The following is a 17,402-nucleotide window of genomic DNA, read 5'->3' on the forward strand; positions in this document are numbered from 1 at the left end:
AACCACATTGCTCTGTAATGTTATTGCTTTGGTTTAAAATGCATTGAGTTTTCTGAGGTATGTAATCCTCATTCACGTTCTTATGAAAAACCTTAGAGAACCAAAAAATTTGTAAACCTCTAAAACTGTCATGCATCCATCTGACACAGTAACTGCTACAGTCTACACCATGGGCAGAAATGTCAGCAGGAACGAGTAGTCATTCTCATATTTACTTCAGGTAAGAACTCTTGCATTAATCACTCACACTTATTGCTCCACATGATTTAGGAACAGTGGCTGTGTATCTTTAAGTTTCAGACAGTGAGTTTTGCATGAATGGTTGTGTTTTCCTTACAAATCAGCATTTGATTGCTTGACCCTCCCTTTCTAGGTGATATCTCCTCCAAAGAATGAAGCCTATTAATTTACTATTTCATGGTGTCAGGAAACCTGATGGTTTGTAGATCCAGCAGGTAGGAGTTAGCTTGGTTAAAATGTTGCTTATTCCTTGAGCTACTGAGGATTAAAAAAAAAAAAGATTAAAAATAAAAATCCTGGGGTAATGAAAGCTGCAACAGAAAGAAAAAGGAAGGAAAACAGTTTAAAATAAACCAAAGATAAATACAGAAAGAGTAAATACATGCTCTTCTGCATGTGGTTAGTTTTTATTTCAGTTTCATTTCTCCATACTCTTTAACAGATCCTTTTTCACTCCACTCTAACTACTTGTTTGGGAACAGGATGCTTTAGCATTGAAAAGCCTGCAGTGTCTCCATTGGCCATAACAAGAAGGACTGGATTTTTAGTTTGCTTTGTCTGTAGAGCTGTGGGCAATTGGCTTTTGTTAGCTATGTAGCTGTAAGGTGCTCTGTGTCTTCATTAGCCTTAGCAGAGCCTGTAAACAAGTTGGTTCCCTTGTTGGCTTTCTCAGACTTGTTTTCAGTTTGCCTTCTCAGCTCTAAAGTCACAGCCCAATATTTGTTCGTGTTCCTCTGAGCTAAGGGATTGTCTGCATATGTATTTGTATCAGATGACTTAAATGTTCTGATTTCTGTATGGGCCTGTTATTTTAAATGTATATTAGAATATGGTTTTAGTTAAACTTACTCCTAATTGCTTAAACTAAACTGAAAGAAGGTTACTTAAAACTACTTGGCAGGGGAAGGAACTAAAAGGCATTAAGACTGTCACTCTGAAGAATGTTGGCACTATGGGCCTCTTCTGGTTGTCCTCTTAGGGCTTTCCTGGTTTGTATAAGGACAGTTATATGGTATCAAACAAAAGGTGTAGCTACCCTAATATTTCTACCTCCAAGACAATGAATGAATGATTTAGGCAATGTGTGCTTAAAAAAAAAATGTAAGAATGGGGTAAATTTAAATGACACCTCCCTTTGCAGCTTTGGGATTTCCTGACTCCAAAGAGGCTGCATAGCCATAGGAATGGATTAGTAATTAGTAATCTTCACTGGACATCTCTTCCACACATCTGTCTAGTTTCCCCTGGAGCCCATATAAACATCTAGCTTCTTGTGGCAGAGCATTCCACTGAGTGGCACTCTAGTGGAGAAAAAAACTTTTCTTTCTTTGTTCTGAGCTTGTTTCCTGCTAGTTTCAACTATTTTCCACCCTTTCCCTGCTGGTTATACTTTTATAATCTCTGTTATATCCCTGAGGTCAGGTTGAGGAGTTCTAATTTACTTAGTTGTTTATTGCTAGACTTTTGCTAGGGTTTCTTCTCCACTAAATCTTCAACTGAAAGGTTTGCATCTGGATAGGAGAGCAGACAATGACTTCAGGTTCATGTTAGAAGTGAACATAAAGTTACCTAAGCCATTAGATGGATACTGTAGCCACTTGCTCTCTCTTTGTTGGTCACATATATTATTACTTCAGTAATGGTGAATATAAGGAGAGAGAAGCAGAGTTTTTGTCCAAATGGCATAAACTGACATAGTGATGTGTGTTTTTTCTCTGGTTGCTTTTCTTCCACTTCCCACCCCCAAGTGGCACCAGTAAAACATGACTCTGTCAGTTATGTGTCCATACGGCTGTATTCATGCAAAGTGGTAATAGTTTAAATGCTAGTGCCACAAAAAAGTAAGAGCTGCTCAGTTTCAATGGAAACCCATTCCATTTAAAGTGAACACACAGGCACAGGAAGTGTGTGCCCTGAATGGTGTGAGGCAAATGCTAAGAAGAAAGGTCCAAAATAATTTAGATGGCTTACTATTGTAGGCCTGAAGGCATGCCTTTCTTGGTGAGCCAAACTAGCACATGCTGCGAGAAATAAGGCACTTCTATAAGTGAGGAATGAGGAGAGTGAGAGTGAAAATCACTGGCAGGCGGAGGCTGTTGCTACAGAAGCATGGAACGTTTATGCAGAGGAGTTTGTGTGCTGTTGTCTGTCTCAAATGGTCTCTGCTCTGTCTCACAAAGCAAGTGATTCATTGCTTTTTTTTTTTGCTCGGGGTGGGGCAGTTATTAATTTACTGGATTGCTAAAAATAAAGGCAAACTGTGACTGAAATATTAATCTTTAAAAGAAAAAAAAAGGCAAAAAGCTGATGTCTCATGTAAGTAACTGAACTTTTATTCAGAATGGATTTATACTATGGCTATGAATAATAAATGCATTTCTTTAAATAATGAATAACTTATGCCACAATCTATTTTTACTTAATCAGTTCTCTATTTATTCCTAACAGATGTTCCTGTGCACAATACGATGCACTAGTTTTCTTTTCCTACTGCTATTCATTCTCTTGGTATGTGGTTTCCTTTCTTGATTCATCGATGTATTTTCCTCTGTTGAATGCCAACCCATCTTATTTAAAAATATCAACATGAAATATACTGACCTGTTGGGTCTTGTGATTTGAAAGTATTGGACTTACACCAAAAAAATCAGTTGCTTATCTATTGATGTAGCCAGCAGGAGGTAACTGGCAGGATGTCAGGTCTTGCTGCTAATCTACTCTTTGTAATAAACTGGAAAATCACTGTTGTACCATGTGTTCTGGTAAATTGGTAGAGTTGGATGATAATACACATTTTTCATACTATGCAAATGTAATTTGTTTTTGTAAATGAGTTTTTTTTTTGAGGAATTTCAATCAGGTTGTAAAACAAGTTAGCAGGGGAGAACCATGAATTTCTTGAATGCTTAGCCTGTGGGTCCTTGTCCTAGCAACAGTCTGCACTGGTGACTCAGTGATTCCTACTGCAGAGTTGTGCAGCGACTTCTTGCAGAACAGTCCTGTGACAGTTTTCTCCAGGAGGTTCTGTGCATGACCAGGACAGCTCTATCTAAGAAAGCATTCTGAGGGTTATTGCTTCTCTTGACCTGAGAAATGCTGTCTTCTGGTGTGTATGGGTCTTCTAGTGGGAGACTGGAAGGTAAAAATTTAGCTTAGGTAACTGGAGACTGTGACAGAAAGGAAGTAGCAAACCTTGTTAGATGACTATCAGGCTATAGGATAGCTACAGGATAGCTGTACTGGTCGATGTTGCTGTGTACCTGTGGGTTTTGGGGTAGCATGTTAGGTGTAATGTGTTCAGAGTTGTGGGGAAAGTACAGGAAGCATCCCTGTGGACAGACGCTAGCCAGTGTGCCATCACCCCTGTGCTCCGCAAGGCCTGGCCATTATTATGGGACGTCTTGAGGGCTGTGAGGGGCAAGGGCTGCTCCAACAACCACTCTCTGGGCAAACGCCACCGATGCCACCTTGGTGGGATGAAGAGCCGTGGGTGCTCTCGGTGAAGGACTGTGTGCCAAGACTGGAGGCAAGCAGGCCCTGCAAGGAGCACTTGTAGTTCCTCGAGAAAGGCAGTGGCCCTAGCACGGACCCACCTCTATGTACTGCAGAGAGCGCACTTCACCACTCATGCCCACATGGGGGAGAACGCCCATTTAAACTCTGCAAAGATGTTCCGTGGGTGCGGCCGCCATAGGCCAGCTGCGGAGCCGGTACCTGCGGCGCCCTTTGCCTCGCCGTTCCCCCGAGGGGAGCTGGGCTCCCCCGGCTCTTTCTGTTCCCCCCCCCCCGTAGTTTCGCTCCCCCTACACCACCGCACCCGGAGGCCGCTGCAGCCGCTCCTTCCGCTGCGCCTGACTACGCTCTCCCCACCCGTCCCGCAGGCGCCTGGCGCCGCTACTACCACCGCCCCTAGACATCCGGCCCTGCCCTCCAACGTGTGCCCCGCCCGTCCGCAGGACCCCTCTCCGCCATCGGGGCTGTCCCTCAGTACGCCTGCCGAGCCGCGGCAGCCCCTCCGGGCTCCCCGCTGGGGCATGCGGCTTTTCCCACCGCCCCCGCCTTTTGGCCCCAGGCGGCTGCGCCTCACACCTGCCGGGCGGCGGATCGGTGCGGCGGGCGCGAGTAGGCGGTAGGAGGGGCGGCCCCGTCTGGCTGGGGTCCTGCGCGGCGGCGGCGGGGCGGGCGGATCGGTGTCTCCTTCACTTCGCCCTCCAGTGCCAGCGGCAGCAGCAGCGCGGCCTCCTCACGGTGAGACCCGCCCGCGCCCCCGGCCCCGCTGCCCTCCAGCGCTAGCCAGGTGCAGGCTCCGGCCGTGGCCGGCCCCGCGGGAGCAGGGGAGGCGGGCGGGCTTGTCCGTGTGCGAGCGGGCGTGTAGTGGCCAAGCGGGGCTGGGGGACGCGTGGAGTCCCGGGTGGCGGTGCTGGAGGCGCCTTCCGCAGCGGTCGGGCTAGCGGCGTGGCCGCTAGGGCGGGGTTTGGGTGTTTCTCCACACGCGTTGTCTCCATCCGCCTCCCCGCATGGCCTCCGCTGGCGCCGCACCTTCCTCGGCGTGCGGTCCGGGCCGCGTTACATAAGGGGCGTCGGGGAAGGCGCGGCGAGCGGGGGTCAGGCCGGGATGCCCAAGATGGCCGCGTGGAGGAGTTCACCTTGCGGCGGCAGCGGGCGCCGCTCGTCCTGGCGGCGGGCCTGGCAGCGGCGGGCCCGGGCGTGGGGGAAGGAGCTGGCGCTGGGTGCCGCCGCCCGGGCCCTGCCCTTGGGGGGTGCACCGCTGTCCCATGCGTCCCGCCCCGGCTTTGCGCATCCCGTTTTCGGTGCCCTTCTCTGCTGGGAGGCTCTGCTCCGCCCCGCTTTCGATTTCTGAGCACGTAGTTCTTTTCCACATGTTTAATTTCCTTTCGCTTTTCCGTGGAGGCTGTAAGTTGGCCTAGCCGTGGCTGCTAGACCAGTGTGTCCGCCTCTGAGGTACAAGAATGGAGTTGAAGCAAGGGCAGTGAGGTGTTTTTTTTGTTTAAGCTCTGATAGCAGTGTAAGTCTAAAGGTCAGCGTGTGTCCAGTGTATTGTAGCAAAGAAATTTTTGAATAATAATAATCTCTGTTGTGATTTACGCTACTGAATAAAATTTAAACGCAGTTATTGCTGTCTTCATTGCATGAGTATGCTAGGGTTTTGTGTTTTTTGTTTAACTGTAGCCTGATCTGGCCTGTACTCTGATCTTCATGTTCAAAATTGCTAGAAATCCTTATAGAAGTCATTGGCATTCGTTTAATTATAGGGCATGAGGGAGTTTTGAAATACTACCTCTAAGAAAAACGGTGATGTAAGAATTTTGATAGCATTAATACACTTTTGTGTTCTTGAGATGTTTGGGGTTTCTTTACTTTTTTTCAGAATAAGAAAGGCTCTGGTAACAGATCAACTAAGCTTTTTTTTGTGGTGACATGAAACAAAGATTAGAGTGGAGCTCCCACTTGATTTTAAAATGAGGAATAAGATTATCTGATAGTTGTTTTCACAGCAAAGCTCTTGTTAAATTGTACTTGTATTTGAGTTACTTTTAATGAGTAGTCTTTGAGTGAAAGACACTTCAGAATAAGAGCTGAAGAAAATGACTTATGATTATAAGAATTTAGAAACTTTGTTAACTTGCCAACGTTAGAGGATGCAGGAATGATTATTTTTTTGGGCCCTGTTTTCATTTAATGGACATTCTGATGATGGCAGTGCTTATCAGATAATTAGTATACCCCAAGTTAACTCTATATTTCTCCTTTGTCCATCCCTGTTGGTATGGGATTAGAGTAGCAGTGTGACAGTTGTACTCTTTTTTTAACTTCTTAGTGTAAAACTGGAATATGTAGGCTGGAATATCTGACAAATGCTAGTTGGTTTCCTTGTGATGGGAAGGATGCTTAACTAGGCCAGATAAAATGGCAGCATCCTTATTACTGTAGTAATCCTTTGCACTTAGACACAGATACCGGTTTGTTAACTTCTCTCAGGACATTACTGCTTAGCATAAATGTCTCTTCTGTAATTTCTGTCTAGTCAGATTTGAGACATTGAAAACAGAAGTGAAAAGCTTGTTTATTTATACTGTAGAAGCATGTCTGTGCTAAGGGCTAGTATAAAACTTCAGAATTAGAAATAATTATTCTTCTGAAGATGTTAGTTAAAAGTAAGACCTATTCATTAAGGGAAAGATGCATAGGTAAACTTTCTCTAAAGTAAAGTGCTTATGAATTGTATAGTTGCTGTAGAGTGGAAATTTAGAGGGGAAAGAGAAGTGTTCCCACTTTCTTATAATTTGGTCTACCACCTGCTTCTTTTTATTAAATAAGTAATAGGAACCATTTAATGTCACTAGGATTAGTATTTGTTCTGCTATAGGTATTTTGTTTTTCTCAAGATATATGTTATTCTAGACTTGCATTTGGGCTAAGTCTTTTTAATCTTCAGATGCTCTAAGTTGTTCTCATATCCTTTTTTTTTTTGTTTTAAGAGGCAATTTAATTTACACTATGGAAAACCAGACTTATTTTGTGTTCCTGATGGATGTCCTGCTATAGTGACATGGTCGTAGGGTTTAGAATTCCTTACCAAAGAAGGGTTTTTAAAAAACAGTTAAGCTGTGAATGTAAATGTTTTTGCTTGACAGTGGTTGAATTTATTCTCTTATGGCTTAGGGATGTGGAGTAAGGTACTCTGGAAAGCTTCATTGCAAACTGTAGAAAGATCAGAAAGTCTTGTGCCTTGCTTGCTAGAAAAGTTCGTTTTTTTTGTTTTGTTTTTTTTTTATAGTAGTAGCTAACACAATGAGGCTGCACATGGCAGGTGTAATTATTTCAGATTTTTTTGTTGTGTGTGTTGTTTTTCTTCAATGTGGATGCTAATCTGAAGCAAGTCTGTAGTGGAATGGTGCCCTAAAGGAAATTTTTCTGAATTGGATGCTCCAGTAAAGTTCTTCTCCTGAAAAGATGGGAAGAAACTTTTTGAGAGGAATGTTGAGAGTATTGCGCTTGTTATTTTTGAGTTTCTAAAGGTATTTTTCCATTTACTTAAACGAAAAATACAACAAAAATGATAGTCCATTATGTTAATCTAACTTTCTCTGCAAAAAAATGTGACCAATCAGTTTAAAAAGATAAGAGATGATTTTTTTGTGTGTGCGTTTAGCCTTTTTATAGCTCTTATCTAGTTAGTTTCCTTGTCCATGTGTCACCCCCACACCCTCTCTACACAGCATGGTGGAAGTTACTAATTCTTAAAAATGTGCAGTTTTCTGTGCTTTTGCACTGTAACAGTGGCCTTTTGGTATTGAAATCTTGGGGTAACAGTTACCCAAAGGAAGGTACAGATAGAGTGTATCTTCACAGGGAGGAGAACCATAAAGGCCTATGTGAGACCATAGGCTGTTATCTGTCCATTGGGCCAGGAAGGCTGGGTCATAACTGGTCTTGAATGGCAGGTTCTTTAACAGCAAGATTGCCAGAGGCTCCCTGTCTTAGAAGGGGACTTCTAGAGTGCTTTTCTCACTGACCCAGCACTCCTACTACTTGTTTGTTTTAAGCTAACAAGACAGCCCCCCAAATTTCAGCTGCTGTATACTCTAGGGAGGGAGAAAACTTCAAGAGACTGATTGCTAGTTAATGGTGCTATATGTTCCCTTTTCATTTGTATGTCTACTATTTAAAATACAAGGCAAATAGTGTTGCAGAACAGATACGCACTCTTACATTTTGAAAATGAACCCTTGTAGGTCCCTATGGCTAGTTTTCATAAGCATCTGTCAAATTTGACTGTGTGATATAAGGACAGTTTGCAAGTTTCCTGGACTTTGGTGATCACTTCCAACTCTGGAAATATGAGCCATTAGTTGATTTCTGATAATTAAAGATGTATGGAGAAATCTACTTGAAAACTTAAGAATTGGATGATCTTGTAATGCCTCTTCTCTCCAAGCAAATTACTTAAGCCAAGAAAAACACTGTTCACAGTGACCATCATTGTGAAAATCTATACGTGTTTCAGAGAATAGTGTAATTGTTTGAGCCATCTGTCTGTTAAATGCCTCCATATATGACTGTGCCTTAAAGAGTATCTTAAAAGATTTATGGTAGCATTTTTTGTGTGTGCGCAGTGATAAAAGGTTCACTACTAATTAACCCATTACCTTTCAGCTCCAATGGCGATTCCTCCGTCATATGTAGACCTTGGCAAATCTGCCAGAGATATCTTCAATAAAGGATATGGTAAGAATAATACCTTTTATAAAATACGGTGTTTGTGATGCAGCAATGAATTGCCTTTTTAAACCTATATGTGAAATTGAATGTTTGAATGCCTGAGTTTCTGGGAAGGGGGAAGCAGTGGTGTTCTTAGTATCATTATGGTCAACTAACAGATCATTGGTGGTTTCTTGTGGGTTGCTCTAATGTGAAGTCTGTTAAATATTAGTGCATTAGCTACATAAATGTCAGAGGTGTACAGGCCTGCAAGAATGTAAGTGTCAAGTGTAATTAAACTTGGGAGTACACTTTGTTTACCAGTCTGTCTGAGCCACAACATTTGTTGCTACAGAAAGGGGTACACGCTGTCGCAACACTAGCCTTTTTTGGAATAGGAAGAGGAATAGCTATTGGGATTAAGAATCCTTCAACATTTTCAAATGTTTTAATACCAGGTGGTTGCATAGATAAATTCTGCTTTGTTACAGTGCTTTTTCTTTCTGGTCTTTGGGAATGCATGTGGGGGCTTTCTCACCAAGACTGTCACTCAGCCCTTAGGGTAACAATATGAATTGATAATCCCATAAAGCTACTTATATTACAGTTCCAATGGCTGTGTACTTCCGAGTGACTTCACTTTTGCAGGTTTTTTTATTTTGAGATACTTATTCTTGGTGCTAAGAGAGGAGTTTTATGTGTTGGGGTAGCTCGTCCACTGGCATTGACTACAAAGCTGATGCCATCCCAGAAGCAGCAAAGAATGCATTTTGTCTGTCACTAAATTTACTTTTGGAAGTCACTGGTAGTTAAATGTGCAGTATATGACTGAGAGGTGACTATCTGCTTTATCTGATGATAGCAAAGCAGAACTCCTGGCTTGCTGGAGAGTAGCCTTCTCTACCCACTGTAGCATCTAAAACGTAGTGTTACTGAAGTCAGTCTGTGGTTGGTTTTATATACGTATGTGTGTTCTAGCAGTCACACTGCTAAGACTGCTTAGAAACCAGCTTCTTGGAAAATGTGTGTGGTCTTAAAGCCTTTTGGTGTAACTTTGACTTCTGTTTGTTAAGGTTTTGGGTTGGTGAAACTGGATGTGAAAACTAAATCTGCAAGCGGAGTGGTGAGTTTAAGTACCTCTTAATAATTCTATTTTGTTTTTTAATATGTTCTGGTATTCAGTTAGAAAGGATACCTTGCAGATGCTGTTAGTAGTTTATAGGTTATGTAAATTATACATAAATTATAAATAAATCTTGGTGTAAAATCATTTCAGAAGCCCCTAAAGATCTGACTGTATTCTGAATGTAACAAGGGTGTTGCACTGTTTAGTGTTCTTCATAAATAAAAAGGTTTATTATTTGTCCCTTATGTCTGAAGGTAAACAAATAGCTGACAAGTATATGAAGTATGTTAATATATCAGTGATAGTACATAGAATTTATTTCTAAAGTATCTTGTAATACTATTTATGTTAGGAAGTTTCTGGCATCTTCATGCTTGTGTGAAGTAGTTGGCAGTGAATTGGCATGTTAAATCTTCCATTCCTCTTTAAACATGTTAGTTTTGTAGTACTGGTTGTACAAGGTGTCTTGGTCATCCAAGCAGTGATTCCTGTAACTTTTTCTAGAACAGAACTTGCAAGATGTGAAGGTTGATTTTTAGGGGAGTTTATGTATCTGGAAGCTTTAACAGTGTAACTGGCTGTTTGGAACAAGTTGCATGGCTTATGTGATGTGTTGTTTTGGTTTTTTTTGTTTGTTTGTTTCCAGAAGTCTGTATCCCAACTGAAACAGTTTGTAAGATCTCTGTTATAGATGTAGTTGTTCTTATTTTACCTTGCCTCTTTTGAGGGCTACCAGTAATACTGATAAACCTCTGAGAAATCTAAGCCTTTGTGTGAATTCCGTATCAGTTATAAGCCATAGGAGTAATTGCTGGCATGTATATACTGCAAATGTTTTAAAACAGAAATAAGCGATAATGTAATAATTATATGCTCCTGAAGCTATTACCACAAAGGTTGCAGTCACATATACCTGTGCAGTAGAAATAGCACAAGGCAAGAAATTAAAGCTGAAGGTATTAGGATTTGAAGTTGTGTAGTCCCTGTCACTTGCCAAGTAATAGACCTTACCAGAATTATGCAACTGTGTGGATGTTTTGGAGGTTCGCTAACATGATAGAAGTAAATGTGTTGGCCATGATTAAATTTGATCAGCCACTATTAAAGAGCAGTCTCGTCCATGCTTGTGAGCGCAGTATGTCTTGGGCTATGAGAATATGAATGCTTAAGGTGTCGTAACTTCAGACCTCTGTTTCCTTCTGGGGGAGGTGAGTGTGAGGAGTTGAAAATAACACTGTGCCTGGAGGGAGTCGGAGGTAAAATTTTGATTTATGTGTTTCAAGAAGTTGAAAAAATAAAATTCTTAAATCATAAGGGCAATAATATTTCAGTGGAAATTGCTCTTTAACATGCATTTGCAAAACAGGTTACACTTCTGCTAGTTACTGCCTTTAGTTTCTGAATAGGTTACTTGTTCTTTGTGAGAATTGAATAGAGACTTTGCAAACTACTTAGTTTAACAGGGAGATGAGAGTGATATTGCTAACTTTTATCTGCTTTCAAGAATTCCAAGTAAGACTGTACACTTACCTCATAATTCAAATATGAATGTTCTTCCTGTGTGTCATTAAACCAGTGTCAGGGGAATAGGAATTTGATAGCTGCCAGAAAAAACATGTGTGCCTATGGCTTGTGTGAAATGACTGGTGCATCCATTAGACTGAGAAGTCTAATAAAGCAACAGAAATCCCCAACAACCCCCACCCCCAGTTTGAAAAGCAATGGCATTCTATGACGTTGTACAGTTGCACATAATTTATTTTTGAAGATGGTTGACTGGAATAATGGAATACATATGTGACCTCCAAAGAGTTTCACTGGAGTTGCATCATGTGCCTTACAGTGTTTCGGGCTCTTGGTTTGATGTTCAAGTTGCTTCTTAGGAGTATCAACTTAACCTTATATATCAAGAATTTGTTTCTGCTTTCAAGCAGAATACTTAGGGTAACTCCTGTCTTGCTTCTGAGTTATGTTGCAACCCTGTACATTTTGTAATAGTGGTAGAAACTGCAGTGTGATGGGAAGTGGGGACAGGACTTCATGTGGCGTGAATTGTCGAGTTCTTGTCCATGTTGTTTCCCCTTCTCCCTCCTCAAGTTGCCTAATGTTAAACTTGTAGCACAGAATAAGATGATCTTGGTATTTCTGAAGCAGTTTTTTCCCTTTTGGCACTGTGTAATGCTTTTAGGTTCACATTAATCTTCTGTATAACATGAACACTGTCCTTTTTAGGAATTCACAACATCTGGTTCATCAAACACAGACACTGGAAAAGTGAATGGGAGCTTGGAGACCAAATACAAGTGGGCTGAGTATGGGCTGACTTTCACAGAAAAATGGAACACAGATAACACTCTGGGAACAGAAATTGCAATTGAAGATCAGGTAATAGATCAGGAGAGTATTTATTTGGTTTTTGTAACTAGCAGAACTAAATTTATAGCTCTGTCTTCTCCCCCTTCAATTAGATTGCCAAAGGCTTGAAGTTGACGTTTGATACAACTTTTTCACCAAATACAGGGTAAGAATTGTTTAACTGTTTAACCTTATTTAGGGCAGTAACAACACCCATAGTCTGTCCTTGTTCATCTTGTCTATTGTAATGACAGAAATGTTTGTGTGGTTTGCTGTTGATCCAACTTGGCAAATCCCAGTGCTAAAGGCTTCTGCTCTTGAGCATCATGTCTTACTCTACAGAGTTGGTACTGGACATTTCACAACAGTGCACTTTGTTTATTTTCTGTGATAGAAATATTTGTAAGATTGCAAACCAGGACATACATCCATACAAAATGCTTGTTCGCAGTAGCCCTGTGCTTTCTTGATGGCCTAGCTGTGCTTTGGCTCAGTCTAGAAGATGCATGTGGATGTATATACATTGTGTAGAGTTGTATGGCTCAAATTTGGCAGTTCGTTAAGAAAGATCATACCTTGTCTTAAGATAATTATTTCTCTGTTTCAGAAAGAAAAGTGGTAAAATCAAGTCAGCTTTTAAACGTGAATGCCTAAACCTAGGTTGTGATGTTGACTTTGATTTTGCTGGACCTGCAATCCATGGTTCAGCTGTCTTCGGTTATGAAGGCTGGCTTGCTGGTTATCAGATGACTTTCGATAGTGCCAAATCAAAATTGACAAGAAATAACTTCTCTGTGGGTTACAAGACTGGAGACTTCCAACTGCATACTAATGTGTAAGTACTGACAGTTGTGTCCAAGTTTACACAAGCAGGCTTTCTCTACATTTCCTTGTAGTTAAAATACAAGTGTTTGAAATACAAAGAGGTGCTTGCAAGGCCATTAGGTGGAGTTCATTTTTCAATAGGAAACTAAATAAAAGGTAAACTGGTTACTTTGTATCTCTTTCAAAACAGTAAGTACTTGCTGCTTGTTAGCACTTACAGCATGATGTACAGCTTACCAAATACTGAAGTACATCCAAATTGGAAGTGTAATAGTTCAGTTACGCAGAGCTGATCATAAAGCTTTTTCCAGCTTTCCCATTACATTGAATTAGATCTGATTAAGGGCAGTATATTTGTTAGAGGTAGTAATTAGTGTTGCACTATATAAGTAGGCCAGTAGTAGTTCCTGGAGCAGGACTAAAACTTGCTTTTTGGACTTTCCGAGTAGCTTCATTTTCTTGTGTGTCTGGGATGAAAAGTCCATTAAACAATGTAATTAAGAAAGTATAAGACATCTTGTTTATAAACTTTCTTCAGACTTTCCACATTTAGGTCTTTAATGTTCTTCAGAATAAGGTGATCAAAACCTTCTGAAGAGCGTGTTTTCAATCCAAGTCAGTAAAAATCAGCATGTTTCTAGTGTGTTTAGTTAGGAAGTGACATGATTTTTGAGGTAGAAGTTGGTCCTTTTGGAGGAGGCGGGTGGACATTGTGTGTCCCTGGGCTTTTGGAAACTGAGTATGGGAGGACGCTGCAAAACACTTTAGTGTGGACTAAGAATTCAATTTCAGTTTACTAATGTCAGATATCATAACAGATCTTTTTAGAAAGGTCATCTTTAGGAATTTCATATGTATTCAATGACAATGGAGTTCAGAATGTTTGTTTCTTAACTATTAACATTTATATGTTAGTTTTTTAATAATGTGATCTGAAATTACATTCAAGCACTTAGTTCAGTATTAGTGTGAGAATTAGCTGTAGCACTCTGAAATACCTTTTTCTTCTGTGAATTATTGCAGTTTAATTTTGCATTTAAGCCTTTGTTTGTGTCCTCTTCACTCGTTGAAAAAATGTGAAACTGAGACTTTCAGAATTCACATATAAATAAAAATTTCAAGTAGTTAAAAAAAAGTTGGAGTTATGTAAATACAGGAAACTAACTTTTTGCTTTATTTGCAGCAATGATGGTTCAGAATTTGGTGGGTCAATTTACCAAAAAGTGAGTGACAGTCTTGAAACTGCTGTAAACCTGGCTTGGACAGCAGGTAGCAACAGCACTCGCTTTGGCATTGCAGCTAAATACAAGTTGGATTCCACTGCTTCTATCTCTGTAAGTATTGATCTAGCCAGAAGGGTTACATTAAACGCTGTGTGCTTTCAGTTTCTGCAGATCTGTGTGGTAGTATAAAAGGAGGTAAGAAGTCAGGAAGCTGCATAGGAATTACTCTTGCAATTCAGACAGTTATAATAAAATGTAATGCAATACAATAAATTTAAATACACTATAAATTTTATTTAAATAAAGGTTTAATGTATTTAAAGTCTGTATTGCTGCATGCAGCAAAGTCTTTTAGAATCTGTCAAATGTGCTACTCTAGAGAATCATAGGATCATAGAATAGTTAGGGTTGGAAAGGACCTTAAGATCATCTAGTTCCAATCCCCCTGCCATGGGCAGGGGCACCTCACACTAAACCATGTCACCCAAGGCTTTATACAACCTGGCCTTGGACACTGCCAGGGATGGAAACCTCCCAAAACAAGTCATGTCTTGTTCTGTAACTTCACATGTTTTTTTTAAAACCAGTTTTGGGGGAGCTCTGTCATGTTCTGTGCAGGAACTCTGGTGATACTCGTTAAAAAGGTGATATACAGAGTTTTCTGTATGTTACAAAGTTAGAAGTGAGCCTGGATTGTTGGAGTCAATCCTGTAGAGGAAGTGATGCAAAGTGAGGTAAATAATTTTGCACATATTGTTCATGCTGATACTGTGAAATGTTTGCTGCTTGAGTGATTGGACCTGCAAGATGCCAGTTCTCTTGTAATAATACAGATGGGGAGTATTCTTCTCAAGTGGCTTGTTTTGGGACACTGTGGTGGTAAATTGCTATGGTCTTCTGAAAAGTGGGGAGTGGGAATGGTCCCCTGCCAAAATACATTCCGGTAACAGTTCTCCCAACCCTTATGTTCTGTCTGCTCTTAAATATGTTACTTCAGCTGTAAACTGAGGGGCAAGGGCATAGCTGGGACGAGAGAATCCAGTAAGCATAGAGACATTGAAAGAGCAAGTAAAATTTGATTAAGTTGATAATGACAGTGTTGCCATAGTTATTCTAGCTTCTGAATGATGATAAACTAATAACTTACAGCATTTCAATTGCTTTGTTGTATATGTTGTTTGTTTGTTTTTTTCCAGGCAAAAGTGAACAATTCTAGTTTAGTTGGAGTGGGTTACACCCAGACCCTGAGGCCAGGTAAGGGTCATTCTACGAATTATGTCACATACTTTTATTCATCACAAAGAAAATCTTTGGGATCTTCACATTAATATGCAGCTGTTTCCCGCTTCAAAATAATTTTGAAGGCAAAGTAAATGTGCTATAGTAGCTTATCTTGCATGTCAAACCTTTAGCTAAGCAAGACAAATTCTGTTGTATATGGTGGTGTTTCTGCAACATAGTGTATTGAATGATAGCAGGTCTTGAAATAATCATTAATTGCCAAAAGGTGACACTTCCTGCTCTTTGTATTTAGTAAACTCTCCAGAACTTAACTTGTTCCGATTAAAAATTAAAACACCTGCTAATGCTATATTACTATTGATTAACTCCTCATTTGAAGACCAGTAAAAATCATAGTTTCATTCCATCCTGTCTTTGGTGCAAGTGACTTTCTATGCATGGTTTTTTCCTTTGCACACCTTGATGTGGAATAGAGGTCTTGTGCTTATCAATTAGGGACTGTATATCTGCTTTATAACATCTATGAAAAACCTACAGCTTGATTCACATGAGAGCTTTAAATAGGTTTAATGGGTAAATTTCTGTAGAAATCTTTTGAGAAAAATAATGGAATAGGAAGATGGCTACAACTGGGACTTGCAGTGATGGAGGTTGAGTTGTATGAAAGCTACTCTGATTATATGTTGTAAACATGCTGTTTAAAAATCTTACAGGTGTGAAGCTTACACTGTCTGCCCTGATAGATGGAAAGAGCATCAATGCTGGTGGCCATAAACTTGGTCTTGGCCTGGAACTGGAGGCTTAAAAAGGTGAAGAAACTGCTGCAGAGAAGGGATATCAGAAGAATTTGGCCTTAAAATGTATTTCCAATGTGACCAGCAGGCTTTTCTTTATTTCCACACCCCCCCACCCAAGAAGGATGACCTAGAACAAGAGCTGTATTTGAAGTATTTAGACAGTTACTTGTTAGCTGGTTTCTAGTTAAATTGGTTACCCGTCTAGTTAAAATTCTGCATTAGTGCAGTCACTTAAACATTATTTAAATGTATTTAACTGTTTAATGCGCTACCCACAAATAATGAAAATAGACATTTATGAAAACCGTACAATTGTGTGCATGTTTGTTTTTATGTTCCTTTTAACATTTGATATTGCCATTGAATGAAAAATGGATCAGCAGATGTTTTGAAATGAGGTAAACAATTTTGTTTAATCACCTGAAGAAGAAATACATTTGGTATCCCAAGACAAATTATGAATAAAATGAGTACACACACATACTTGTGCCTCAGATATTTTAAGAGTTAAGATATAAGGGTAGTGCTGAGTTAAGTTTTAACTTTTAATTTAAAATAATCCAAGAAGTAGTGCTCTGTACCTTTGTGCTATTAAGGACCCACACCCATGACAACACTTAATATAGATGGTTTTCACCTAACAGTTGGATTCCTCAAGCAAGTTGAATGTGCTTTTCTGTAGGTAAGATCTGTCATGACATAACGGTTTAATTCCCCCTATGTTCCACGGGCAAGATTTACTGTAGTACTAGTTGGCCTCTTGATGCAAAGAGTGCAGAGTGAATACTTGGCACACTTGAGATATTTTAAGAACTGCTCCCTGATGCTGTTGCCCGAGGGGTGAAAAACCTCACCACAAACACACCTTTTGCTTATATTTGTATGAAGTGAGACGTATCTCTGCAACTGAATGTAACAGTGTAATGGTATTACAGCCTACTTATGCCAACTGCTGTGAGAGGTTTCTGCTTAAAATGACTGAAATAAAAGCTTCATTTTAAATGGAGATGGCAGAAAATGCATCCGATTTTGCTTTCCCATTGACAACTACATCTTGGCAGATACCATTTTAAGGTGAGAAACATGCCCGATAATGGTAAAACTCATCTTTTTCCAGGAAGGATTAAGAAAGAAATATATGGGATAGTTGGTCTGTGAACATAATGTCTTTTAAGGTCAAATGTTACTAGCTGTGAATGCTTTTAATATGGAATATACATGTAAGAATGGGGCTTTATTGAGTTCAGGGGAGTGCCTGCAGCCTAATTCTTACAGTCTGCTATAACTGGGAAGATACTTAGTCTTGCAGCCTGCAGTTCACAGCATCTTCATTTATAGAGCAGGTGGCTAGTTTATGATCAGGAAGCTTTA

At 40.3% G+C, this 17,402-nt stretch overlaps 1 protein-coding gene across 2 annotated transcripts; it reads left to right on the plus strand.

Annotated features, from left to right (window-relative positions):
* Positions 1 to 4,356: 4,356 nt before the first annotated feature.
* VDAC2 (voltage dependent anion channel 2) lies at positions 4,357 to 17,037 on the plus strand. 2 transcript variants are annotated; one of them, XM_031052070.2, is made up of 9 exons: positions 4,357 to 4,488; positions 8,419 to 8,490; positions 9,537 to 9,586; positions 11,822 to 11,974; positions 12,058 to 12,110; positions 12,552 to 12,779; positions 13,953 to 14,103; positions 15,189 to 15,246; positions 15,948 to 17,037. In XM_031052070.2, exons 2-9 carry the CDS (start codon positions 8,424 to 8,426, stop codon positions 16,037 to 16,039), a joined length of 852 nt encoding a protein of 283 aa, XP_030907930.1. In that variant the 5' UTR covers positions 4,357 to 4,488; positions 8,419 to 8,423; the 3' UTR covers positions 16,040 to 17,037. The 2 variants fall into 2 exon arrangements, with proteins under 2 accessions (XP_030907930.1, XP_005152731.1); XM_005152674.3 differs by having other exon boundaries at positions 4,400 to 4,537.
* Positions 17,038 to 17,402: the final 365 nt, after the last annotated feature.

The sequence above is a fragment of the Melopsittacus undulatus genome, chromosome 8 (assembly GCF_012275295.1).
Source record: "Melopsittacus undulatus isolate bMelUnd1 chromosome 8, bMelUnd1.mat.Z, whole genome shotgun sequence".
NCBI lineage: Eukaryota > Metazoa > Chordata > Aves > Psittaciformes > Psittaculidae > Melopsittacus > Melopsittacus undulatus.